Source organism: Bos grunniens, chromosome 7 (assembly GCF_055505025.1).
Source record: "Bos grunniens cultivar Pamir isolate PY7600 chromosome 7, Bosgru_T2T1.0, whole genome shotgun sequence".
NCBI lineage: Eukaryota > Metazoa > Chordata > Mammalia > Artiodactyla > Bovidae > Bos > Bos grunniens.
The window spans coordinates 38,025,506-38,051,978 of record NC_141171.1 but is presented as its reverse complement, the minus strand read 5'-3'; the positions used below and the strand labels follow the sequence as shown (position 1 = coordinate 38,051,978).

Genomic DNA, 26,473 nt, shown 5'->3' with positions numbered 1-26,473 from the left:
AGTGTGCCAAGTCCTGGGCTGGGGAAAGAGGGCAGCCTGTGAGAGTAAGGTCTGCAGGGACTACAGCTCCCAGCACGACCCTGATGGAGCGGGGCACGATGGGAGTTGTAGTCCTAGCCGGCTAATTACCCCCTAGGATGCAGTCTGCGGGGATGCCCTCTGCATCCCGGGCCTGAGCAGGTATTCTCACTTTGGTCTAGGCTGGCTGTAGCAATGGACAGAAGCATTCTCTTGTCACTAGTCTCCCTACATCCCGAAGAAGGTTATCATCATTCCCATTTCACAGAAGAGGAAACTGAAGCTCAGAGAATGACCCACAGAGAGGAACCAAGATCTGCTGACCTCAGAGTCTTTGCTCTTTGTATGTAGATCCTTGACACCTTCTCGCCCGCTCTCTCTCTCTCTCTAGCGCGCGCGCGCGCACACACACACACACACAAATGCCGAAGCTGAGTGAGGGGAACAAACTCTCCGCAAAGCAAAGGGTCTTTGAACGGCCACAGGCTCGTATTATCTTTCCTATTTAGTCACTCATCCAAGGTCACACAGGTAGCAAAGGGGTCGCCTAGGGTGCCAGACCCTGTAAGCCTCGCCCTTGCGCGCCCTTTGCGGCCGGACACTGAGTGGGCGTGGCCGAGACACGCTCCGCCTCCTTCCACCCTCCGCTCTCGCGCGCTTGGTGCAGTCCAGGTAGTTCCATACGTGCGCGGGAGTGAGGGTGAAGCTACGTTGCTGCTGTAGACCCCGCGCGCGCGCGCGCGCGCCCGGGTGAAGAAGTCTGTGGATCGTTCCACTGCGTGGAGCCAAAGGGGGAACCGCGGCAGGCGGCGCTCGGGCCGCAGCGGGACCAGGACCCCGGGCTGCAGCGGGAGCAACGCGCCGGCCGCCCGGTGGGGTTAGAGCCCCGCCGCGGCCCCAGGTAACGCACGGCCTGGACCCTGCTCCGTGCGCCCCAGGCGCAGGGCCAACGAGGATGGAGCGATAGGGGGCGGCAGTGGGCTGGCAGTGTAGCGCAGGGACCTCCAGCGAGGCCAGAGTCCGCTGGGCTGCGTCCGCTGGGCGGGAGCTTGCCGTCCTGGGACTCTGGGCCAGAGCCGCTCCTCCCGCTGTCTAGTGTTCCAGTACGGGGAGCTCCTGGGAACTACAAGTCCCAGAGTGCCCTGCGCTCCACGCATGCTCAATCGCAACCCCTGGCGAGTCCCGGCTAGAGCTGGAGCCCAGGAGTCCGGGACAGAGCTGCAGTGCTTTGGCCTCCTTAGGGCTGTCCCAAACACTTTACCAGCGCTCCTTGTCCCAGCTGCTGGGGATCCAGGGCGACCCGAACCTTGCCCTGGGGCTGCCTCGGGTCGGAAGAACAGACCACTGTACGCCAGCGGCGTGGGTACTGCTTTGAGGGTAAAGGAAGGCGCGGGGGCACCAGAGGGTCTGTGTCTTGCCCAAGGTCACACATTCTGTTGCCTGAGGGCTATGAAGCCCGAATCGAGATGGGTCCGGGGTGAGAAAGACGATGTGGGTGTAGGAAGCTGGCCTTGTTGGAGGGAAAATGGGGAATTCAGCTGGACTCATCTCCCGTGAGCTGCCAGGCTTCCACATTCTTGCAGCCCCCGATTTTCATCTCTGGATGCTGTGGTGACCCATACTCGCTCCTTCCTTTGCAGACCCTATGGGTTCCACGGTGACAGCTATAGCAGGGAGGGAGTCAGAAAGGGGATCCCCTCCCATTGCCCTACCCACAAAGCTCACACCTTCAAGCGCACGGTATCTTCCAGTACTGTGGAAGATGAGCACACAGTGGAAGCCACTGTTGACTCACAGTCACCCCTATTTTCACTGGACAAACTGTGAGCCTCGTAGAGGTGGCAGCTTTCTCATATCTAGGTGGTTGGCTTCTGAGGCATTGCACTTAACCATCAGTGTCTGCCTGCCCTCTTAGTAGCCTGTAGGAGATGAACAGCAGTGCTGCACACACTAAGTGCTCAGGAAATGTCATTTGTCACTACTGTTGTCATCATCCTGGTTTTACAGAAGTGAGAATGAGGAAGAGAGAGGCCACATCACTGACCAAGACTCAGAGCTGGGGCCAGAGTGCTGCAGCCTTGAACCCAGACCTGGGAACACCTTTGTAGACAGGCCACCCTCCCCCATATGCTTAAATGGCCTCTGCTTTTAAGGGCAACCAAAGTTTGGAGCTCAGGTGTGTTCAAGCCTGCCCTAAGCAGCAAGGACTTGGCAGAGTGGGACCTATCAACCCCTACCCTAGAGTGTGAGGCTCAAGTCTGATGCTCTGGAGTAGCTGGGAGGTCTGTGTCCTGAGCTGGCTTTATCAGGCTGTGCTGTGTGCTCCTGGACCGTCCCTCAATCTCTGTGTTCTGCCAGCTTCACTTGGGAAGGCTGCTGGGCCCTGCATCTGGAGGAGGGCTTGAGGGGTCTTAGAAAAAAGGAGTGGAGTTCTTTCTGACACCTGATGGAGGGAAGGAGGCAGCCAGCTATCCAGGCTTTTAGGTAGGCAGGTGGAATAGGGGAGGCCCCAGCAGAATCCATCTCCTACAGAGTCCTGGGGTGGAAGCTGGAATGTAGGTAGTATCCAGTACTTTGCATTCAAGGGACCAGGCTTCAAATCCCTCTCTGCCATTCTACTAGTCTGTGATCTGGAGAGGCTTTTTCCCCAAGGACATCTGTGCTTTTGATTATTGGACACTTGGAGACCCTGTGTTGGCATTTGCATTGCGTGAACCAAACTTAATGTTAGCTTAAAATGTGACCCCGTGTTTGCCCCTTGATGGCTATGTGATGGTGGGTGAGTCATGTCCTCTTTTGCCCAGACTTCCTCATCTGTAAAGTGGAGCACACACCGATACCTAGCTCTTAGGTCACCGGGATGACCAGTGAGATGATCAGGGTAGGATTTACCCAGATCATATGCAGGAGACTCCAGAACCCTGATTTCTCCACAGAACTTCATGGGAGGTGCTTGGCCAAGAGTGAGCCACCCCCATCGGTCATTTCTGGAGCTCCTTGGGCCACACTTCTGGGAACTGGGTCAAGGGGAGTCATTTCCTGAGCCATTTTCTTCATCTGTAAGATGAAAGTAACAGAACCTGCCTTCAGAAGGGCGGGGGCAGGGTGGGGTGATGAGGGTGAGGCACACAGTAGGTATATAGGCCACGGTCTCACACTGGGGTTCCAAAGCAGAAGACTCATCAATGAGAGGAAAGTCCAGATTCCTATCTTCCCTGGGAAATTGGGTAAAATTGAGCTTCCTTCCCGCTTGCTCCAGAGTAGATTTTGCATGTGCCCAGGAAAGTTTTTCAGGTTAGGGTTAGGGTGGACATGTTATTGGCCAGAACTCCAGTTTCTCCACAGAACTTCATGGGAGGTGCTTGGCCAAGAGTGAGCCACCCCCATCGGTCATTTCTGGAGCTCCTTGGGCCACACTTCTGGGAACTGGGTCAAGGGGAGTGGGAGACGTGTTATTGGCCTCTGGTCCTGCAGCGGGAAACTTGAGGGCTGTGGGGATTTGCTGAGGGTGTCTCAGGGACATAAACCGGACGGTCACGTGTGAGATAAAGCAGGACGAAGATTTCCTGGCCCTGAAGCATCAGGGGCAAAGAAGAGCAACCCTGAGCTCCTTCCTTGGACATCCACCGTCCAGTGTGAGCCAGGCCCTGCTGGGGGTAGAAGGAGCAGCCCCATGAGATGCCTTCTGCTGCCCTGATGCGGTGTGATAATAGGCGTGCTGCGTATTGTAGAAACCGGGAGACAGGTCAGGAGAGGCTCCGAGCAGGCAGCCTTTGAGCTGAGCCCCTAAGGTTGAGCAGAGTTTGGCCAGAGGTGAGTAGGGGATGTTGACACTTTAGGCAGAGAGAATGGGACAATCAGAGTGCTGGTTTCTTCAAAGGAGTAAGTGGATTATGGAGTAGTAACTGGAGTCACTTCCTGTGTGGGGTGGTGTCCGACTCTTGCAGCCCCATGGACTGGAGCCTGCCAGGCTCCTCTGTCCCTGGGATTCTCCAGGCAAGAATACTGCAGTGGGTTGCCATTTTCTTCTCCAGGGCATCTTCCTGACCCAGGGATCAAACCCAGGTCTCCTGCATTGCAGGCAGATTCTTTACCAACTGAGCTATGAGGGAATCCCAGAGTGTTAGTCACTCAGTTGTGTCCAACTCTTTTCAACCCCATGGACTGTAGTCTGTCTCTGTCCATGGAATTCTACAGACAAGAGTAGTGGAGTGGGTAGCCATTCCCTTCTCCAGGGGATCTTCCCAATCCAGGGATTGAACCTGGTTCTCCATGGCAATCCACTCCAGTATTCTTGCCTGGAAAATCCCATGGACAGAGGAACCTGGTTAGTCTACAGTCCATGGAGTCGCAAAGAGTCGGACACGACTGAGTGACTTCACTCACTCACTCCTGCATTGCAGGCAGATTCTTACCATCTGAGCCTGGTAAGGATTCCCACACTGTGGCCTCATGCAAGTCGCTTCCCTTCCTTGAGCCTCAGATCCTCACCTGTGAAAAGTGATTACCCCTGTGGTGTCTCAGTGAAGGCTGAATGTCAGTGCACTTAAAAATGCTGAATCCTCTCAGGCAAGGAGGAGATTACTGAGTGAGACATGAAGTGATCATGACAGGGCTGTGTGCAAATCAAATGGCGTGAAGTGAAGGGCAGGGTGCATATAGGCCTGAATTCAAAGATAGGGAAGTTCAGCACAAGCTAGAGACTTCACAGCTTCCTGTAAGAGGTGAGATGGGAGCCAAGCTTCAAGCGGCAGAGCAGAGGAATGGATTGGTAGAAAGGAAGAGAGAGGCAGGGAAGGCCAGAGGGAGCACAGTCAGGTAGCTGTGGGAGAGAGGATGGGGAGAAGTGAGCCTGAAAAGTTTGGTGCAGGAAGCTCGTCTTGTTAAGCACAGCCCTCAAAGCTAGGCATTAGGGAGCCATTGCAGGTTCTACCCCTACACAGGCAAGCAGGGGTTGGTCTGTGTACGCACTTCGAGTGTAGGACAGATTTTCTGATTGCTTTTACGGAGTGAGAAAAATAAGAGGTTGGAAGGGATTTAGGGGGAGGGAGAGTGGCAGTAAAGGAGATGGTTAGAGAAAGGCATCCCCATTTATTCTCATGCACGCATAGTTTAATTGTGATGGAGAGAGTTTGGCATTCCAGGTAACATCTGTAGCATGCCTCCTGAATTTGATCTCTGGTCCCTACAGGTCTGCAAATAGCCCCTGGATACCATTTTCAGTTTTTGTGTTATTGGCTGCACATCCACAGTATGGTGTCAGATTGTTGCTGCTCTAAACATTACTTGGATAGGCATGTCTGTTCCCCAAACTTCCTTCAGGGTTGTTTCTATTGGATGCCTCTAAAGGAACACAAGTTTTAATGACTGGAAATCCTTAAGACATACTGTTTTGCAGTAATTTTCTCTAGAATTTTCAGTAGGTTATACGGTATAGGGTTGTTTTTTTAACAGCAAATATACAAAAGCATATCGAATTAAAAATTTGTCCTCCTGGCCCAGTGCTCTCCTTCAGTTCTCCATGAGGGCAGTTATTCAGTCTCCTGTATATCCTTCCAAAAATATTCTATTCTGATACTGAATATATCCTATTTTAAAAAACATTGATACTGTTACCCTCAGTTCAGTATCTTTCAGTTTTGAAATTTGGGATTATGAAATATACCAAAGAAGCAGAGAAAATCACACACAGGCACACGCCCAACAGCCCCACTACACAGGCTTAGCAGATGTTTTAACATTCGTGCTGGTATCTCGTGTAGGGCTGATTCGGAGGTAGCCCTGTGTCAGTGCAGCTCCATCTACAGGAGTCTAGTTATGGATTATTTATATTAGGCCTGTTCTCAGCTCTTGAATATTTTAAATATTATTCTCTTTTTTTTCCCCCATCGATATGGAGGTAATACCCCATTTTGTATAATGTCCCCAGGCAGACATGGAGGCAAAAGGGAAAGAAGCTAGGCTTTGTCTTGGATTCAAGCTTCACCTCAGCAGTGTGACCTGGTGTTAATGACGCCCCTCTTGATGTTCTTTACCTTTGTAAAATGGGTAGGTTGTAGTAATCCGTCTCATAGGAATATTGTAGAAAACTAAAGACTTCATTGGGTTTAGTTAAACTATCCACCTAGGCAAGGAGCTCTCCTACGCCTCGCCTAGAGCAATTAGAGCGCAGGTGGCCTGGAGAATTCCATGGACCGAGGAGACTAATAGGCTACAGTCTAGCGGCTTGCAAAGAATCGGCCAGGACCGAGGGATTAACACTTCCTTTTCACGCCTCCTACTCTAGCTTCAAATTGTTCCCCGCCCCTTTCCCTGGCCACGCTAGGGGCGGGGCGGTTAAATATGTTTGTGACGTCAGCGCGCGCCGGGCCAATCCCCCTTCCCAGTAAGCGTTATTAGCTTATTTGCATGAATTGCCCTTTATTGGTTCGTTGAGCAAGCCAGGCCCGCCCAACTATTTAAAGTCACCGCGCAGTATAAACAAGGAGATGCGGAGCGGCTGGGCCATGATGTCATCGCGGCGCAGTAGCTCTCGGGGCTGACGTCATCTCCGGATAGGTTGCCGGCCCAGGGCTGTTAGAGCCTTCCTAACCACTCAGGCTGGCTTAAGGGACGCTCTTGCCCCGTCGAAGGTCTGGTTCATTGCACTTCAGTGTCCCAGGCGCCGCCCGCGCCCGAGGAGGGAACCATGACACAGTAAGTCCGGGCTGCGGCTCTCCCGGCAGGACCCGTTTCTCGGGCAGGGAAACTGAACCTCAGAAGCATGAGTGATTCGCGAGTTTGCATAGCAAGTTAGAGTTGCAGCCAATTTGTCTTACCCACGTAGAGGGTCTTCCATCTTTAGGTCAGGCCATGTGGCCCCGCCCCTTGCTTGTGATGGCTGCGGTCACTTTAAGTGAGGAGGTGGGGACGAGAAGGAGGTTTAAAAAAAAAAAAATCTGCCCGCAAGATGGCGACCCATAATCACGTGCCGAGCCCCGGCGGGTGATTGGCTCTTGGCACCCCCGAGGGGAGGAGCTCTTGACAAGGGGCGGGGCCCTTGCGGGCAGCTGCCGGCTACTGTTTGCCGGAACCTCCCGGCGCGCCCCCGCGAGTCCCCCTCCCGCCCGGCGCGCGACCCCGCCGCTTCGAATGTTGTGAATCAAATGTGGGGTTTGTTACATTCCGCTGCCGCCGCGGACAGTTCTTAAAGGGCCAGCCACAGGCAGCTGCGCAAACCCGGCCGCGTCCTGCACTGCCTCCTGCTTCCCAAGGGCCTGAGCTGGCCACGCGTGGGCCTCGCGAGGCAGACGGTCGGCGGACGGACAACAAAGAGAGAGGGCCCCGGAAGGATCTGGACAGCCCCCGGACTAGGGGGTGGGGAAGGGAGCACATTGTTCCGCAGGGCGGGGGCTCTTAAAGGGTCCAGGCAGCATACTCCCACCCCCACCTCCGCCCCCTGCCCAGCTTGGCCGTTCTAGATCGGGAACAAAGGAGTCACGGTGTGGCCGAAGGTGAGTCGGGGTCTGAGCCCCCAACTCCCGATTTCTGCATCCCTAGAACTCCTGCCCTCCTTCCCCTGGGACTGGGTATTGTGATCTAGCTGGCTCTGCAGGAGTTAATCACGGGCAGTCCGGAGTGGGGACGGCGAGGCCTCTAGAATCCGGGACCCCTCCCCACCCCCAGCGCCCACCGAGGCCAGGCCGAGTCTCCTTCAGAGGCTAAGCGCTGCGGTTGGAGAGGAAGGAGCCGCCCCCTCCCCCTGCCGCCGCCACTTCCTTTGTTGTTGCTTTTGTCTCACGCCGAGCACATGGTCCGGGATCCTCGGCTCTTAAAGTCACAGCGCTCTGGCCCCGACGCCGCAATCTGGCCTCTCGTCCCCGATGTTCCTCTGAGCACAGCACAAAGGAGTGAGAAGGGGGTGAGGGAGGCCCCGCTCTGGGCGAGTATCCGTACCATGCCCCCTCCCCCACGCCTGTCCCCTTTCCCGGGGAGGGTTGGTTGAGGAAGCTCCCCGAACCCCTCTACCTCCGCCTAGCCTACATGAGGAGGGGCTTGCCCTTTAGGGACACTGGTTTCCTTCCCCTATAATGTGACCACCTGGTTTCTTGCGTCTTGCTTATTGTGGTTTTATTTGGGAGCTCTGGGAAGGAGAGATTTCCACCCCCATTTTACAGTTGTGGCAACTGAGTCTCAGAAGGGAAGATTTCCTTGACCAAGGTCACCTAGGGAGTCTGGGCTGGCGCACGACTCTTACTTAACTCAGACCCTGGTGGTCCTGCCCTCAGCTGCCACCAGACACCACAGTTGGGTAGCTTTGCTTGTCTTCCAGGCAGTGCTGGGCCCAGCATGCCTCTTTTGGGGGGCTGGTGGGAGGGAGTAGGGAGGGGTGCTTCTCAGCCTACCTCAGTCTGCTCCTGTCCTCAGGGCCTCACTTGGCTTATCATCTGCAAAACAGCCCCTATTCCTGAGCCGCCAGGCCCAAATTATATGTTAGGGTCTCCCTCTACCAGGATGAGGATAGCTGCTTGGGGCACTGAAAGTGCCTGGGGGAGGAGATGGATGCAAGACGCATTCCCTGCTTCTGGGCAAGATTGGATTTAGGGATGGGACCCTCAGGGCTCTTTTTCAGAGACCTTATTAAGAGCCCAGCCCAAAGGATGAGTGGTAAAAGGCAGAGCTAACTAGGTGGTGGTTTTGCTGTTTGACCTTGAGCAAGTTGCTGGCTCCAACTTTGGGCCTCACTTCTTTCCACAATAGGGCTTGTCAGGATGCCTGAAAGAGAAAGCTCTTCTGATCTCCTTTAGGGCCCGCAGTAGAGATTTGGCATTAGGTAATTCTTGAGGGTACTGATGGTAATGCAAGTCAGGGTTGAAGAAGCCTGGGCCTAGGTGACCAGCCAGGACTAAGTCTGACCCGCTTTGGCTTTATAGTCTGGAGTAAGTTACTTCCTTCCTTGGGTCCCAGTTTGCTCAACTGTCAAGTGGGTGAGTTCCCCCTGGGCCATCCCTGTTCCCAGTCAAGAACCAGGGCCCCCTCCTTGCTAGCTGGGGTATTCCCTGAGGGAGCCTGTCTGACTCTCCGATAGTGTAAAGCTCAGCTGATACCTGAGCTTTACAAATCACTGCAGTGGAGTTTGGGGAGTCCTTACCAGTCCCCTGGGAGTGATTATTGGCCTGATCCCATTTTACAGATGAATAAGCTGTGGCTCAGAGAGAGGAAGCAAAGTGCCCAGTCCTCAACCAATACTGGCCCGAGATCAGGGCTGCTGCTGCTGCTAAGTCACTTCAGTCATGTCCAACTCTGTGCGACCCCGTAGATGGCAGCCCATCAGGCTCTCCCGTCCCTGGGATTCTCCAGGCAAGAACACTGGAGTGGGTTGCCATTTCCTTCTCCAATGTGTGAAAGTGAAAAGGGAAAGTGAAGTCGCTCAGTCGTGTCTGACTCTTCACGACCCCATGGACTGCAGCCCACCAGGCCCCTCCGTCCATGGGATTTCCCAGGCGAGAGCACTGGAGTGGGTGCCGTTGTTAATAAAATGCAAGGGTTGACACTGTCACCTTTGGCACCATTGGCTACAGCTAGAGGGTTGGATTTCCCAGCTCCTTGCCACTTCCCTTTCCTGTGCTGTGGGAGTTTTTGAAGAGACTGGCCAGAGCAGAATCCCATGGGCCTGGGCCTCTGTGGTTCTTCACCCCTGAGCCTTCACATTGCCCAGCCTTCAACAAGACAGCATAGCATAAGAGGAGCAGTTGAGGCCACTGCTATGTCCCTGGGCACTCAACTCTAGCTGACTGGCCTTGGATCTCATTTTTCTCAGTGAGATCTTCTCCACAGTGTCCCTACTTCTGAGGGTTTCTATGAGGACTTAACTGGGATGGCACATGGAAAGTATTGTAGTTCTTGTTAATAACTCCCCATCAGCAGGACTGAGGTATCTCAGGATCTCTGAGGTCAGTTAGAACAGAGGTTCTTAAGCACTGCCTGTGCTATAGAAACTGCTGGGGAATTTGGTGGAATTCTAGGCACTCTTGTTCCCCAACCTTCTTAAGATTCTGATCCAAAATGTCTAGGGTGGGTCAGGAGTTTGTGTTTCAGTTATTTGGGGGTTTCCTCTGAGTCCCTCTTGGTCTGTGTTTGCTTGGCTGGATCATAAGCAGGAATCGAGGCTGTGTGCGTGTGTGTACACATGCGTGTTAGGATGTGCACTTGGCCTACAAGGGGGTTACAACCCCAGTCACCTGTGGTGGGCAGACGGGGAATGGGTCTGGGATGGCCTGGAGAGAAAGCTCATGCTCAGAGTGAGGGAGTCAAGCAGGAATGAGGGACCAGATTTTCTGCTTCACCACACACACAGTCACACTCACTCACTCTGAAAGGCCAGATTTTTATGTAATCTCCCAATTTTTAATCATTGGCACTAACTTCACTGCTGCCAGACTGATTACATAGACCTGTGTTATCAGCTCTCCTGGGTGCATTTACCACATCAGGCCTGCCCTGTGCTGGATCAATCTACTGGGCCTTGTCCACCCCTCTGCCAAGTGCTGGCTGGGAAGAGCGTGAATTCCAGCTCTTCTGTGGCCTTGGGCCCTGTGCTGTCTTAGCAGGTAGAGAAGAGTCCCCCCTTTCAGGCTCATTGTGAAAGTTAGGGCCCACGCACATAAAGCCCAGTGCAGAGGAGAGGAACAAGGAGTCGAGGGGACAGTACACACACTCCTCTGTGAGCACAGAGGCAGCACTTGAGGCTGTGTGTGGAGGAAGCATAGGAGTTGCGTTCTGTGGAGGCGGGGTCCCTGCAGTAGGAACAGCCAAGGGCTGGTCCTGCTAGACGTGCCCTTTAGCTTTGCAGGGCCTGACAGATTCCAGAACTTTCCCTGCCAGGGCCTCATTCCAACCTCTGGAGTTAATGCCCCTCCCGCCCCCGCCCCCCGCAACTTGCCCCACCTGGACCCCAGCTCCTGCACCGCCTCGTTCCCACTCAGCTTCCTCCCTTAGGTTTAGGTTTTTGCTTCCTCTTTTTTCTCAGCAAGCCCTACCTCCCGCTTGCGGGCTGTGTTAGGTCAGGTTTGTACAACCCCCTCCAACCCCCTCCAACCCCTTCCTCCTGCCCCAGAGGCATGCAGCCAGGCCCACCAGTCCATCAGAGGTTGACTTCCTTTATCGCTTCATTGCGTCTTGCCAAAATTCTTGGCCTGGACCCTTTCTTGTTGGCAGCAGGGTACAGCCAGAGGCTTGTAGTCAGCCCACCTCCCCGCTTTGACACTTCCTGTGGCACCTTGAGCAAGTCCTTTCCTGTCTCTGAGCCTCAGTTTTCTGTTCTGCAAAATGGAGCTGACACCTACTCTTAAGAGTAGGTGAAGTCTCACTTGGGTGGGCACTGTGGTAACAGATTATGGAAAGAAACTATACAGTCTACTCTCTTTATCCATGCGTTCACATCCATAGATGTAACCAACATTGGATAGAAAATACTGGGGGGGGGAAATCCATCAAGTTGCAAAAAGCGAAACTTGAATTTGCCCTTTAGGTAGCATTTACATCATATTTACCCAGCATTTACATTGTATTAGGTGTCATAAGTAATCTAGAAATGGTAGGAAGTCTAGGGGAGGATGTGTATAGGTTATATGTGAATATTACAGCATTTCACATAAGGGATTTAAGCATTCTCAGATTTTGGCATCATGGGAGTCCTAGAACCAGTACCCCATGGATACTGAGGGATGACTCCTGACTTGTCTCGGACTGAGAACCCCCAAGGGCAGGAACCAAGTCAGAACCTCTCACATGTTAGTAGTGGAAGGAGTGTAGTCCTTCTTGAGCCAAGCAGGTGGAAGGGAGGAAGCTGGAGTCCCCTCAGGAACCCCACTACCTGTAGGACATATTTGTAGACCCTTGCACCACGACAGGGTTCCCTGGAGACCCACCCGGAGGGAGCCTTACACCAGAGCCACCTGGCCTGGAAGCATGTTAGCCAGCCCTCTGGACTCCCTGCAGGCCAAGGCTCTCTCTGGTCTGTCGGCCCTGAACCCCAGTGCCAGAGCACGGTGCTGCCAGGAGAGCACAGGGGCATGGTGGGCAGCATCAGTGGGCTTCCGGAACCAGGGTGCAGAAGTTTGATGCTCCTTCCCTGACCGCTTATGGAGCAAGGGACTGAACTTTCTGTGCCTTAGTCCCTTTGTTGGTTTGCCTCCTAGGGTCGTGTACCCTGGCGCAGCCCCTCCAGCCCTCTGCCACCCCTGATGCAACCATGGGCTCTGGCAGTGACTAGGTGGGCACCCTCTGCCCCTGGGGGTCAGCGGCGATTCCCTGCAGGACCCAGCAGCAGCCCGGGCCAGCTCTGGGGAAGGTAGGACGGAACTTCCCAGTCCCATGGATCCTGGAGCCACTGGCATGGGGGCTGTCAGCCTGGGCTGGCACAGGGGCCGGGGGCGGTGGGCCCAGGGCCCTGAGCTGTCTTCCTTACCCAGTGGGTAGTGGACCTTTGGCTTCTTCCATGCTCTGTGAATGAGCAGCCCCCGTCAGTGCTACTGGGGCCTCCTCTCTGTGGTGCAGCCCCAGCCACGAGGGCCCCGTGGCCAGCCTGCCGGCCCAGGATGAGCGCTTCCCCTCCCAGCAGCTGCCGCCCCGACCAGCACACCTCCCCGTAGAGGAGCGCCGAGCCTCGGCTCCTGCCGGCGGGAGCCCCCGAATGCTGCACCCAGTCTCCCAGCAGAGCCCGTTCATGGTTGATCTCCACGAGCAGGTAGGCAGAACTCCCCACCCCTGCACTCTGCCTTGCCGCCGTGGCCTCTGGCAAGTCGGTCCAAGGAGCAGAGGAGCAATACCCTGACTTCACCTTGCTGAACTCATTGCTCCGTTCAGGGAGGCATCTTTAGCCCTGGTGTACAGGTTGGTGCATTGAAGCCCAGAGAAGGGAAGGACCTTCCCTGGGGCCACACGGTGGATGAGTTGATAGAGCTAGAGAGCCCCTCCTGGGTTCCCAGAGGACTCTCAGGGGCTTGGGGCAGGAGGTAGCAGCCAGGTCTACAGTGGGTAGGCCCCAGCTAGAGAAGGGAAGAGAGCTGGCCCGGCGGGACTTTCTCACCTCAGGGGCCGCCGAGTGGCCTCCCCACAGTTCTGGGTCTCTCTTCTGCAGGTGCACCAGGGACCTGTCCCTCTGTCCTACACAGTCACCACGGTGACCACCCAAGGCTTCCCCTTGCCTGCAGGCCAGCACATCCCTGGCTGCAGCGCTCAGCAGCTCCCAGCATGCTCCGTGATGTTCAGCGGGCAGCACTACCCGCTCTGCTGCCTCCCGCCCCCGGTGAGTGAGCGCCCACCCAGGCTTCCTGGTCTGTCTCTAGCTGAAGGCCTCAGGCTTGGGCCTGTAGCAAAACTGAGCTGCACTTAACGGCCCTTACCCAGGCTGTCAGAGTCCTCTGGGCTCCAGGCCACAGCCTTGTCCAGAAGAGTGTACGTGTATTCATGTCCAGTGGAAGGGCATTGCAGAGCTCAGGGATGGCCCTGCATCGCAGGGCCTGCTGTATGGTTTGGAGTCGTCACTGTGGGCCTTCAGAGCAAGATGTCCTGCCTGGGAGGCCTAGGCCAGGGCTAGATGGTCCAGAGGGCTTCTCACTGGGTGGAATGGGCCCTGGCCCTGATCCCACAAACCTAAGACTGGACCCAGAGCCCAGAAGTGTTCTCCAGCCTCTGCCCCCTTTCTCAGCAGCTGATCCAGGCGTGTACCATGCAGCAGCTCCCTGTGCCCTATCAGGCCTACCCTCATCTCATCTCCAGTGACCACTACATCCTACACCCCCCGCCGCCAGCCCCACACCCCCAGCCCGCTCACATGGCGCCTCTTGGGCAGTTTATGTCCCTGCAGACACAGCACCCACGCATGGTGAGTCCCGGCGAGGGGTCTGGTGCTACAGGGGATGGTGGGCGGGGTGGGGGCCAGGGGACTCCCCTCGTCACTGACTGCCAAACCCCACCTCCCCCGCCATCTCCCCGCAGCCCCTGCAGCGCCTCGACAATGATGTGGATCTCCGGGGGGATCAGCACCCCCTGGGGAGCTTCACCTACTCCACCTCGGCCCCAGGCCCGACCCTGTCGGCGTCCGTGCCCATGCACTACCTGCCCCACGACACCCTGCACCACGAGCTGTCCTTTGGTGTGGTGAGTGCCACCCCTGCTCTGGCTCGAGGGTGACCGGGGAGACAGGCCCGTGGCTGACCTGCCCCTGGCCCCCCTCTTGCAGCCATATTCCCACGTGATGCCTCGGAGACTGAGCACCCAGAGATACCGCCTGCAACAGCCGCTGCCCCCGCCACCCCCGCCGCCTCCCCCACCACCGTATTACCCCAGCTTCCTGCCCTACTTCCTGTAAGTACCTGCACAGCTGCTCCAGAGCTGTGGGGCTGTGTTCTCCTGGGGCCTTTAGTGGTTAGACCCAAACAGGGTCCCACAGAGGTCCCAGGGCTGCTCGAGCCCCCCCACTCCCACCCCCCAGCATCCCCACTAGACCAGACCTGCACACTCACGCTCCCCAGTAGGGTCCCTAGTGTGAACAGTGCAGAGTTCTGGGCTTAGTTTCATGGTGGGAATCAGGGGAGCCCCGCAATGCTCTCTGTGCCTACTGTCCTTGACCCTGGGCCCACGTGCTTGTCTCCCACTAGCTCGATGCTGCCGATGTCACCAACAGCAATGGGGCCCACCATCAGCCTGGATCTTGATGTGGATGACGTGGAGATGGAGAACTATGAGGTCCCATGGAGCCCGGTCCTGGGAAGTGGGGGCCTGGGGGACCTCCAGCCCTGGCCGCCGCTGACTCTCCCCTCCTGCCCGCGTCCAGGCTCTCCTGAATCTGGCCGAGCGGCTGGGAGACGCCAAACCCCGTGGCCTCACCAAAGCGGACATCGAGCAGCTTCCATCGTACCGCTTTCACCCGGACAGTCACCAGTCGGAGCAGACGCTGTGAGTGCCCGGGCCTCCTCTTCAGCCCCCTCCCCCAGCCTCTCTGAGCACAGATAGGTTTCTAATCTCCTGGGTGGGGCTTTGCGCCCTGCCATGAGTCTGCCCTGCCATCAGTGTTGGGGTGACGCGCTGTGCCTCCTCCCAGGTGTGTTGTCTGCTTCAGTGATTTCGAGGCGCGGCAGCTGCTCCGGGTCCTCCCCTGCAACCACGAGTTCCACACCAAGTGTGTCGACAAGTGGTTGAAGGTAAGGTTCCCATGCTGCTCCCAGGTGTGGGGAGGGAGGAGGGGGACTGGAGGGCTTCCCTCTGCATCCTCTTCGGCATCCAGGAGTTCTGGCTCCACACAGGGAGCCAGGTCCCCACGGCAGCAGAAGAGCCTCAGATGGGATGGGGGTTGGGCGAGAGCGGAGTCTTGACATGTGGTTGCTTCCCCCAGGCCAACCGGACGTGTCCCATTTGCCGGGCCGACGCTTCCGAGGTGCCCAGGGAGGCTGAGTGAGGCCCCACAGCCACCCCGGAGAACCCTGCCCAAAGCTCTGGAAACTTGGGGGGCCCAGGGAGGGCGTGGTCCCGGCCTGCCCTGCCGTTCCTGCCTGCCTCTCCAGAGCTGGTGTCAGGGTCAGCCCGAGAGAAGCCCCTGCAATAAGCCCCTGCATTTGCCAAGCTCCAAAGACTCCTTCCCCGTCTGCCCACCCGTCTGCCCACCAAGGAGCAGCCTGAGCGCCCGTAACTCAGTCTCTCCTGTTTGCCCTCGGGTCTGTCTCCTTTTCCTGCCAGCACTGGGAGCCAGGGTCCATTCCCCTAGTGTGGCCGGTGGAGATCGTTGGCCCCAAGATGGGCAAAGGGGGAGCTGTCCAGGGTCGCCTGGTCTCTTGCACTGAAGTGGCATGCCCTCTGTGCAGGTGGCACTGACAGGCGTGGACAGATGGTGGCAGGAAGCCCAAGTGGGTCCTTCTGCCTTGACCCCAGGCAGACTCAGGCAGCCAGGCCTCTGTGAGGGTGGGGCTGGCTCCCTAGAGGGCCCTCAGCCCAGGCACAACATTCCGGCCCCAAGCCCAGGCTGGGGAGCATCAGAGCCTGCCTCCCAAGCAGGTGGGAGGCAGGCTCTGAGCTGGGGCAGATGGGCCCTCTGAGGGCCTGGGCCAGGCCAGGGAGAGTGACCTCCTGTTTTGCTGGTGGCTGCCCTCCCTGGCGGTGACGGTGCCCAGACCCTTGCCCGATCTCCCCTTTCTGTCGTTTTGCATGAACGTGAGGAGCAGCAGTTTTTGTTGATCATTTGGCCCCAAATCGTGTGTAGGATCTGAGGGTGTGGATTTTTAAACAGTCCCTTTTCTTTTGGTTTAATGGGGGTATAGGGACCAACCAGGACCGAGTGCCCCAGGGGCAGGGAATGGTCCGTGCTACACCGCCTGGTCCGCATGCATGTGCACGGCTGGGGCTGGGGTGGCTGGCGGTCGTGGGTGGGGTTGCGGGGTCTGTGCTCAGCTGATAACTGCCATGCACTGTACTGCACACGTCCCCAGAGCCTCCCGGGACCGGACGCTTTTCAGGGCATTTCTCCCTCTAGCCAGGACCTGTCTCCCACCTGCCTGGGTGTGTCTCCTCCAAGGAAGTCCCTGGAGGACTGGGTCCAGGGAGGGTGTGGACCCACCTCCAGGGGCCCCCCTCCAAGCTTGAGCCCTGCCCTCCAAGGTCTGGAGGAGCCCCCATAGGGTCTGGCTGAGTTCCCCACCCTCGCCCTCGTGGTCCCATTCCTTCTCTTCTCACCCCCAGCTGGGGTTGCTGCCCTGAACGAACCGCGTGTGGGGCCGGCACATCCTAGCAGGCAGCCCCTGGCGCCTGCTGCCTCAGGGATGCTCCAACCACCCTCGTTCTCCAGCAGCGGCCCTGGCTTCCCACCACCCCCCAGCCTGCCATGGGGCCCCATCAGCCTGGCCCCACCCCGTGGAGAACCCAAAGTCTTACTGTATATAACTCCAGGTGACATTTCTATATTTATAGCAGTGTTGAAAACCCCCACGTTTTACACAGAGAACCACCCTCTCCAACCCCCCTCCCTTCCCCACCCCCAAAAAAGGTTTTCAGAACCCTTTCCAGTTCCTGGGGCAGGCGGAAACAGGCTCACGGATTGTGTCGGCTGCAGCAGTGATTCCAGCGAGCAGCTATTGGGGGGGAAACAACATTAAAAAAAAATCACTTAAAAAAAAAAGATTTATAAGACAATTATTTAGGATGTTTGTGATTTGCCGACCTTGCTATAGATGCCATGTTACCAATGATTTCCTGTGGTGGGGGCTTGTCATTGTTTACTGTTTTATTTACCAACTTCTGGCCTAGGCATGACAGTGGGCTCCATCCCCCAGCCCTGGCTGGGCCCAGCACCTGTGTTCTGTGTTAGAAAGGTCTTATATATATATATATAATTACATATATATATATAAACATGTAATTTGGGGGGGCCCTGTTCCTTGCACATTTTACAGTTACCTCATTTTTCCCATGTATGTATTTGAGAAAATGCTAATATATAGAGAAAAAAAAAATGGTTCTTAAAGCTTAAATGTGTGGTTTTTTCCATTCCATTGGATTCACATTGGTTTGTAGCATTTAACATAACTAGTATGTTGTATTATATATGTGTATACCGATTGAAATTTTTAACAGATTTGTACTTTTTTTAAAATGAAAGTTGCTAGTTCTGCTTGACCAAGTAGTGCAATCATTATTTTTTTTAATATTGTTGCTGATTTCAGAGGGATATTCACTAATAAATGTATGATGTATATCAAGTATTGCCCAAGCTGCTCTTGGCTGCCTGAGTCCTTACTGTTTTAATGGGAAGTAGGGCAGGGGGGCATCAGTCTGAGAGTGGGTAGGGGCCCGAGATAAGAGGGGCAGAAAAGATTGTTTGCTTTGGAACCTTAAGGGAAAAAAAATGATCTCTTGATGGAGAGGGGTCTGCGGGTCCAGTTCAGTGATAACTTACTCTGAGCCAATCTGCTTCACAGGCCAACTAGGTAGGATTCTGTTGGCAACTGACAAGATTCCATCTCACCAGTTTGAGGAAGAGGGCACTTACTAGTCTTGTCATTTACATTCTGGAGGTAGGTTTTGCTTCAGCCTGACTAGATCCGACTCGGTCTTGTTGTAAGGAACCAAGGTCTCACTTTATGTTATAACTGTTCTGCATGGTGCTTCCTGGTAGCTCTAGCTTAGTTTAGTTCAGCCGCTTAGTCGCGTCTGACTCTTTGCGACCCCACAGATTGCAGCACGCTAGACATCCCTGTCCATCACCAACTCCCGGGGCTTGCTCAAACTCAAGTCCTTCGAGTCGGTGATGTCATCCAACCATCTCATCCTCTGTCGTCCCCTTCTCCTCCTGCCTTCAATCTTTCCCAGCATCAATCTTTTCCAAGGAGTCAGTTCTTCACATCAGGTGGCCAAAGTATTGGAGTTTCAGCTTCAGCATCAGTCCTTCCAGTGAATATTGAGGACTGATTTTCTTTAGGATTGACTCAAAAGTTTTCTCCAGACTCTCAAAAGAGTTTGCTCTAGTTCAGTGTCTCCTAATTTAGCATCATCTCCATGCAAAAACTTTTTTTTTTTTCTAATTCTGTCTAATTAGAATTATTAGTAATTCTAATAATTTCTGATCTGGAGTCTTGTTCAACCAGCAGGTTGTACACCCACTCCTGAACCCTGTGCTACCATTAGGGAGTTAGAACAGCATGACTGGCCCAGCTGCGTTACATACATCCCCACCCATGGGTCCCACTGAACCTACAAAAATTAAGCTGCTCATCCTTGAGCTCAGTGGGGATGAAGGGCCTTAGAGCCACCAAAGGGACCAGACTGGTGAGGTGGAACGTTCCTCCTCTCCATGATGGTGTGTGGTATTGCAGGGCTGCCTGGTGACTTGTTAGTATTGTCAGAGCAGCATGGTTGGGAGCAGGAGTGTCCAGCTGGGGACAGGAGACCTGCTGTGTCTGTGATGTCACCATCTGTGACCTTGGTCAGGGCACTTGTCTTTCAGCCTTTGACTAGTTTGCAGATGAAGGGACAGACTCAGTTGAGTGGTTCCCTAAGTGTTTCAGAGAAAGTCATATGAAACATAATAGGGTTTGTATAAAAAATTGCCATAAAATAAGTTCGGGAAATTCCATGTTGAGAATCAGCTTTTATCACAGGGCTACTCTGAGCCTTGGCTATGTATGCTGTTGTAAATCTATAGCAGTGCATATACACTCTGGGCAGCATTTCTTGTGTTGGGCTTCTTTAGCCACATGCAGGTCCAGGTTGCATTCTTGAGCACACTGGGGCATGGTGAACTAGACCAGTGTAGAAGCTGAGTCCCCAGTCTGAGCGAACTGTCAGATGGGGAAGTCTCCAAGCTCCATTTCAGTATTTCAAAAAGCCTGTAGGAGAGAAAAAAACACAGATAATAACAATTGATGCAAAAAAAAATTTTTTTTTGGACAAAATTCAACATTCGTTCTAAATGATAAAATTTTACAAGGTCATCTATACAAAATCTATAGCTAACATCACCCTTTATGATGTGAAAGACTATTTGCTTACCAATCCTGAGATCAGGACAGGCAAGGATATCTGCTTTCATCACTTTTATTCAACATCATACTGGAAGTCTGAGCCAGCACAACAAGGCAAGAAAAAGGAAATAGGAATGCAGAAATGGAAGTAATAAAACTAACACTATTTGCAGATGATATGATGATGATCTATGTATGTAGAAAATTCCAAAGAATCTACAAATACGTAGAACTAAATGAGTTAGTCAGGTTTGGCAGGCTATAACATAAGTAAACAAAAATTAATTGTATTTCCATAGACTAGCAGTGAACATGTGGAACTCAAGAATAAAAATCTGATTATTTACAATCATTTGAGAGAAAAATGAAATGCATAAATCCAACAAAACATAAGACTTGTATCTTGAAAACTACAAAACACTGATGAAACAAGGCAAAGACCTATATAAACAGAGAAACCTGTCGTATTCTTGGATTGGAAGATTCAGCATAGTAAATTGTTACTTCTTCCCAAATTGATCTCTAGGTTTAATGCAATTCCCATTAAAGTCCAGCAAAGCTTTTCTTTTTTTTTTTTTTTTTTGACATACTGACATGCTTATTTTAAATTTTACATGAAAAAGTCAAGAAACCAGAGTAGCTAAGGCAATTTTTAAAAAGAATAAAATGAGAAGAACCACTCTTCCTGATTATAAGACTTCCCTGTAGAGACACATTAATCAAGACATTTTATCAGGAGAGGGATAGCCAAATAGATCCATAGGACAGAATAAAAGAATCCAGAAATAGACGTGCACGCATACAACCGATTTTTGAACATTCAATGAATAATTTTTTTCAACAAATACTCCTGGAGTAATTTGATATCCATAAGCCAAAATCACTGTAGATGGTACCAACGTCAATTTTCTGGTTTTATACAAGATGTTATTGTTGAGGGAAAGTAAATGTACGTAAGACCTTTTTGTAATGTTTTTGCAACTTCTATAAATGTATATTTATTTCAAAGTTAAAGGGAAATTAGATAAAGATTTGACATTATGAATCAGAGTGAAATTATATTATCCTTGGGCTGCAATTCTGTCACTTGAAGTGGTCATTCTGGTTACCTCCTATTAAAAGCTCTGCCTGCCACCAACTACAATGCCTGGCCCATGGTGGCCATTTTGGGGAATTAATTAATTGGCAGTTATTTCACCAACACTTGGTATAATTGGCAGCATCTTTTCAACGGTGACACACTACAAAGTGTCCTTGGAAGGAGGAGGGTGGATCTCCCCAGGACTGGATGTTTTCTCACCATTTTCGGGCTCAAGTGTCCTTTGAGCTCAGCCTGTATGCTGACATGTAGAACCTTCAGGGCTCTTCTCTGGGCACAGAGGGTGTAACAGTCTAGACACTCTTTATAAAGGCAGTTCAGTTGCCCCTGAGTCCTCAAGGCCTGGTAGGGTTCTTGAGTTGTCATTTCAGCAAAACTGGCAGAGTACTTCTGCCTCAAGCCAAACACTGTTCTAGGCCTTGGGAAGACTCCAGTGAATAAAACTAAGTTCCTGTTACCACGAAACGGGCATTCCAGGAGAAACAAACAATATAAAAAAACCCTGAAAACCACCATTTCAAATATAACAAGGGCCATGAAAGAGAATGGGCACCTCTATACAGGGTTTTCAGAAGAGGCAACCCATGTTGACATTAATGAGATCTAAGTGTTGGGAAGGAGCTGCTGCTGCTGCTGCTAAGTCACTTCAGTCATGTCCGACTCTGTGCGACCCCATAGACGGCAGCCCACCAGGCTTCCCTGTCCCTGGGATTCTCCAGGCAAGAACACTGGAGTGGGTTGCCATTTCCTTCTCCAATGCATGAAAGTGAAAAGTGAAAGTGAAGTCGCTCAGTCGTGTCCGACTCTAGCGACCCCATGGACTGCAGCCCACCAGGCTCCTCTGTCCATGGGATTCTCCAGGCAAAAGTACTGGAGTGGGGTGCCATTGCTAGTCAGGAGAAAAGCATTCTGGAGGGAAGGAACAGAATGTACAAAGGCCCACAGGCAAGAATGAATTTGGGCAGAGTGAAGTTGGAGAGGAGCCAGCTCCCACAGTGTTCGTTTGTTCTTCCACACCCTGAGTTGAGGTTTTTATTATCTTTGGATTTTATTTGGAGGAACTGAAGCTCAGAGAGGACCAGGGCTAGGCCCGGGGAGAAAATGGGAGAATCAAGATGGCCTTGTTGTCTCTACTTGTAAATTCTCCGAAGTCAGAGAAAACACTTCTGAAAAGCCCAAATGGTGGCCTCTTTGGTCTCTTCTTCCCCTTCTTCCAGGCTCCAGGCAAGCCCTCTCCCACTGCCACCAGAAACTTCCTGGATGAACCGGGAGTAGAAGATTTTTGTCCCTAGGAGGGGTCCTTTGGGGGCTGGCAGCCACAGGAGTTTTGTTTCTTTCCCAACGTGCCCTGTTTTCACCCCCTCGCTGTGTGTGCTGTTCTCTCTGCTTGGAGGACCACTCACATCCAATGAGCACCCACCACACTCGTTTTTCTCTCACGATCCTTCTATGTTCTTGACTGTAAAACTGTTTATACCTTCCTCACTGGGGCAACTGGGGGCTGACTGAGGCTTGGATAGAGGCGCTGCCATGCGCCCCCTGCCCCCTTGGCCCCTGAATCACACTAAGATGCCTCAGGGGCTTTAAATTCTCTCCTGCTGGTACTGCTGGTACGCATGCTCCCTTCCCAAAGCCCAGCTTGAATGTCCCCTCCTCAGACCCCACACCTCAAGCCAGAGCAGGCCACACTCCACTCTGGTTTCCACTGCACACCATGCGAATGTCTCACCTGTTAGAAGTCCTGCTGGTTGCCCGTGACTTTGCTTCACCAGACCAAGGACCGTCATATTCGCCATGTTCCCGGACCCTAACGAAAGGGCAAGGACACAGGAGGCATTGGTGAGGGTTTCTGAGAGGATGACTGAATAAGTGAATAAATGAGTGAGCTGCTGTTAGGAAAAAGACATGGGAGGTTAACCCCAGTCCCAGGGCCCAGATGATTTTCTACAGGCCCTGCCCTCTCCTTTTGTGGTCCCAGCAACAGTGAAATTAACCGTTCTTTCTCACATTAGTTTTTGTATGGTGATGTCCACTCCCTGGCCTCCACTGACGAGCTGGGACACACCATCATCCTCCACCGTTATTCCGAGCACAGATGAAGTTTCTGAGAGAGAAGTGCAGGCTGGAAAAGCCATCTGAATGGCAGAGGCTCGCGGCCGGCTGGTCAGACTCATGGCCGCAGCAGGTCACCGGAGAGGCTGGTGCCAGGGCCCAGATCAGCCAGAAACTAGCCACATCTCTTGAGGATAAAAGGATTTCTTTGCAGTAAATATATAAACATTTTAGGTGATTCTAACCAAAGTATAAACAGGAAAGAAAAAACAAACCTGAAGCAGATATGCCAAAATATCAGTGTTAATTATTTTGAGTGGTAGGAATGTGAACGATGGTTATTTTCTTTACACTTTTCTGCACTATTTTAAAAGAAATGGCTCTGCCTCTGCTGTATGGGGCGCAACTAAAAACAAAAACCCCAATCTGATTGTGTTATGCTCCAGAGGCGGAAGGCCTGACATCTGAATGTGCCTTCTACGTGTGACAACCCCCATCCCACAACTGCGCTCCACCCATTCTGAGACCTGGACCCCACCCTTTCTGAGGTCTGGCTTTCCATTCTGGGACCTACCTTGTAGTCTTTCAACACACCAGTTTTGTCCTTAAATTAGCTACAGTGGGTTTGTTGTTGTTGTTTTCTAACTACAGACCTCTTTAAAGGGCTTCCCTGGTGGCTCAGATGGTAAAGAATCTGCCTGCGATGTGCGAGACCCGGGTTTGATCCCTGGGTTGGGAAGACCCCCTGGAGGAGGGCATGGAAACCCACTCCATTATTCTTGCCTGAAGAATCCCACAGACAGAAGAACCTGGCAGGCTACACCAGTCCATAAGGTTGCAAAGAGTCAGACACAACTGAAGTGACTAAGTTACTTTTCAACTACAGATCTCTTTAGACACCATAAAGTAAGAACTACATGAGCAAACCCAGGTGTGTGCAGTCCTGCGTGTCTAAAAAGGCATACTAGGCCAAATATGACTTTCATCTACTCTCCTGCTAGGACCTGGGTGATAATGAAGCCAGAGTTAAACAAGAGTCCTATGATTCTGGAAGACTAGAATCATGTAGTCTAGGTACTTGCCTTCTTGGCAATCAGAGGAGTTCAAAAAATTGACAGCATGCTGTTGAAAACTTTTCTATCCAATGTGAGTTGTCTTGGTCTGACTTTAGGCAGGCAAATGCCTGGTGTGAAAGAGTCAAGAGATCTGTGTGTGTTACTTAAGTGTGATTGTATGTAGGAACAGAGAAAAATGAAATTACGATGTTCCACCAGGGCCCCCGAGTTGAGGCCCCGACTTCCAGGCTGGGGAGCTGAAAGCCTCTGGATGTTCCCACATGACCTCTGTTTTCAGAAACCAATTGGCAGGAGTGAGGGAGGCAGACTAGTAAATTTTCCTACTACTCCCGCAGTGTGTTGTGGGCTTAATCTCTCCTGGGCCCTCAGTTTGCTGAGACAGGCTTCAAAGTCTACCTACACTCTGTCTTGCTCTCTAAAACAGACATTTCAAATCTCTCAGTCTAATTAGATCTCTGGCCCCATCACTTTCATCACTACCCCCAACCTGACAGAGTGAACAGACATCATAACATGGGGACACCTGTAACTTGTCTTCAAATCTACATTCTAGAAGTCAGAATGCACTGACTTTTGTTCCCATCCTTCCTCTTAAGGCCAATGCCTCCCACCACTCCAGTGGCATCTTTCTCTATTGTCCCTCCTCTGTGCATTTTCAATCTCTTTCTCTAAAATCTCTGCTTTTAGTATTTAAACATAACAAAGTCTCTCCTACTTTAAATAACCCTTCCGCAGTCCTGGTTCCTATTTCCCCCCATACTTTCACTGACAAATTCTGTTAGAGCTGCCTACATTTGATCTTCCCACTTCGCCTCTTACGTATTACTTCTGTCTCTGACACTATCTTCCCCCATTGAAATAGCACCTTTGTTCATAAATTCAGTTTTTGGAAACCAGTAGCTCAGCTGGTAAAGAATCCGCCTGCAACGCAGGAGACCCTGTTTTTGATTCTTGGGTTGGGAAGATCCCCTGGAGAAGGGAAAGAAAGGCTACCCACTCCAGTATTCATGGGCTTCCCTGGTGGCTCAACTGGTAAAGAATCCGCCTGCAATGTGAGAGACCTGGGTTCAATCCCTGGGTTGGGAAGATCCCCTGGAGGAAGGCATGGCAACCCACTCCAGTATTCTTGACTGGAGAATTCCCATGTACAGAGGAGCCTGTCAGGCTACAGCCCATGGGGTCGCAGAGTTGGACATGACGGAGTGACTAAGCACACATAAGCACATTCTCAATTTCTCACTCTCCTTGATCCTCCACATTTAATCAACCTCCTAGTCTTGGCCACTATTTCTCCTAAATAGTGCTCAGTCCATCATTAGCCTCTCTCCATCCCTTCATTTCAGTTCAGTCGCTCAGTCATGTCTGATTCTTTGCAACCCCATGGGTGCAGCACGCCAGGCCTCCCTGTCCATCACCAACTCCCGGAGCTTGCTCAAACTCATGTCCATCGAGTCAGTGATGCCATCCAACCATCTCATCCTCTGTCGTCCCCTTGTTCTCCTGCCTTCAATCTTTCCCAGCATCAGGGTCTTTTCCAATGAGTCACTTCTTCACATGAGGTGGCCAAAGTATTGGAGTTTCAGCTTCAGCATCAGTCCTTCCAAAGAATATTCAGGACTGATTTCCTGTAGGATTAACTGGTTTATCTCCTTGCAGTCCAAGGGACTCTCAAGAGTCTTCTCCAACACCACAGTTCAAAAGCATCAATTCTTAGGTTCTCACCATCCCTAGGCTGCTCCTGATACACAACTCCATCTTGTCACTTCTTATCTTGCCCTCTCCCATCCAGTCTCCCCACAGTGAGAAAATCAACTTTCTAAAACCCGAATCCAGCGTGCCTCCCTTGTTTAAAGCTCTCAGTGGCTTTCAGGATAAAGTGTGAATTCTTTAACCTCTTCACATATTCTGACACCCAACCTGTGAGAATGGAAAGAAGGCAACAATTACTCTGTGTCAAATATCAACTGGGCGATTTCTACATTCCAAAAGGTCTTGTAAGAGGCCAAAGTGGTAATTAAGAGGTCATGGGGGGGCTTCCCTGGTGGTCCAGTGGCTCTCAGTGCAGGGGGCCTACGTTTGACTCCTGGTCAGGGACCTAGATCCCACAGGCCACAACTAAGACCTGGCCCAGCCAAATTAAATAAAAAAAAGAGGTCATGGGTGACCATAAGAGATGGTAAGTGGAGATGAAAGTATAATTAACAGGAGGTTAAGGAAGAAGTGGGGGCTGGTTGTGCAAACTATCTTGGAAGGGAAGGAGACAGGGAGGTGATTTATGGGTAAAGCGAGGTTAAGATTTGGTAAGGGAGGAGATGCCAAATAGTTTGTGGTAGATGATAAAGCAATCTAAGCAACTGAAAAGGGAACAGTTTTTGGTAAAGATCTGGTGATCATAATACAAATGGTGTCTGATAAGAGTATAAAATAACTTTTCTGGACTAAAATTTAGAGATAACACAAACATTTTAAAAAGTAAAAATTTCCATTCCTTTTTGACTCAGTAATTTCACTACTAGAAATTTTTTTCTTGAGAAAATAAACATGGACATGCATATTTAGCTATAGGGATGTTCATCAATTTATTATCTAGAAAAGCAAACAAAAAGTTTAACAATCTAAATGTCGTAAGAGGCTTTTGATCAATATGTGGTACATCTATTCAGGGAAATGCTGCATAGCCATTAAAAAAGATATAGAAGAATGTGTGAAATAAGAGATAATTCAATATTTATAATATT

At 52.1% G+C, this 26,473-nt stretch overlaps 2 protein-coding genes across 19 annotated transcripts; one reads left to right on the top strand and one right to left on the bottom strand.

Annotated features, from left to right (window-relative positions):
* Positions 1-678: 678 nt before the first annotated feature.
* On the top strand, positions 679-17,758 carry RNF44 (ring finger protein 44). 18 transcript variants are annotated; one of them, XR_015167225.1, is made up of 12 exons: positions 7,688-7,918; positions 12,198-12,349; positions 12,556-12,745; positions 13,139-13,306; positions 13,709-13,885; positions 13,999-14,160; positions 14,243-14,367; positions 14,661-14,748; positions 14,837-14,958; positions 15,104-15,203; positions 15,395-16,017; positions 16,062-17,758. XR_015167225.1 is itself a non-coding variant. In XM_086410816.1 (11 exons), exons 3-11 carry the CDS (start codon positions 12,692-12,694, stop codon positions 15,455-15,457), a joined length of 1,056 nt encoding a protein of 351 aa, XP_086266942.1. In that variant the 5' UTR covers positions 679-919; positions 12,198-12,349; positions 12,617-12,691; the 3' UTR covers positions 15,458-17,758. The 18 variants fall into 18 exon arrangements, 17 of the variants coding, with proteins under 17 accessions (XP_086266942.1, XP_086266935.1, XP_086266931.1 ...); XM_086410816.1 differs by lacking the exon at positions 7,688-7,918 and adding an exon at positions 679-919 and having other exon boundaries at positions 12,617-12,745; positions 13,712-13,885; positions 15,395-17,758; XM_086410809.1 differs by lacking the exon at positions 7,688-7,918 and adding an exon at positions 695-919 and having other exon boundaries at positions 13,712-13,885; positions 15,395-17,758.
* A 1,344-nt stretch (positions 17,759-19,102) lies between these two features.
* Positions 19,103-25,100, bottom strand: LOC147369054 (uncharacterized). The gene is made up of 3 exons (XM_086410825.1): positions 22,615-25,100; positions 22,337-22,414; positions 19,103-19,373 (listed from the first exon to the last, which is right to left on the bottom strand). The coding sequence occupies exons 1-3, from the start codon at positions 22,779-22,781 to the stop codon at positions 19,184-19,186; spliced, it is 435 nt and encodes a 144-aa protein (XP_086266951.1). The 5' UTR covers positions 22,782-25,100; the 3' UTR covers positions 19,103-19,183.
* Between the last annotated feature and the right edge of the window lie 1,373 nt (positions 25,101-26,473).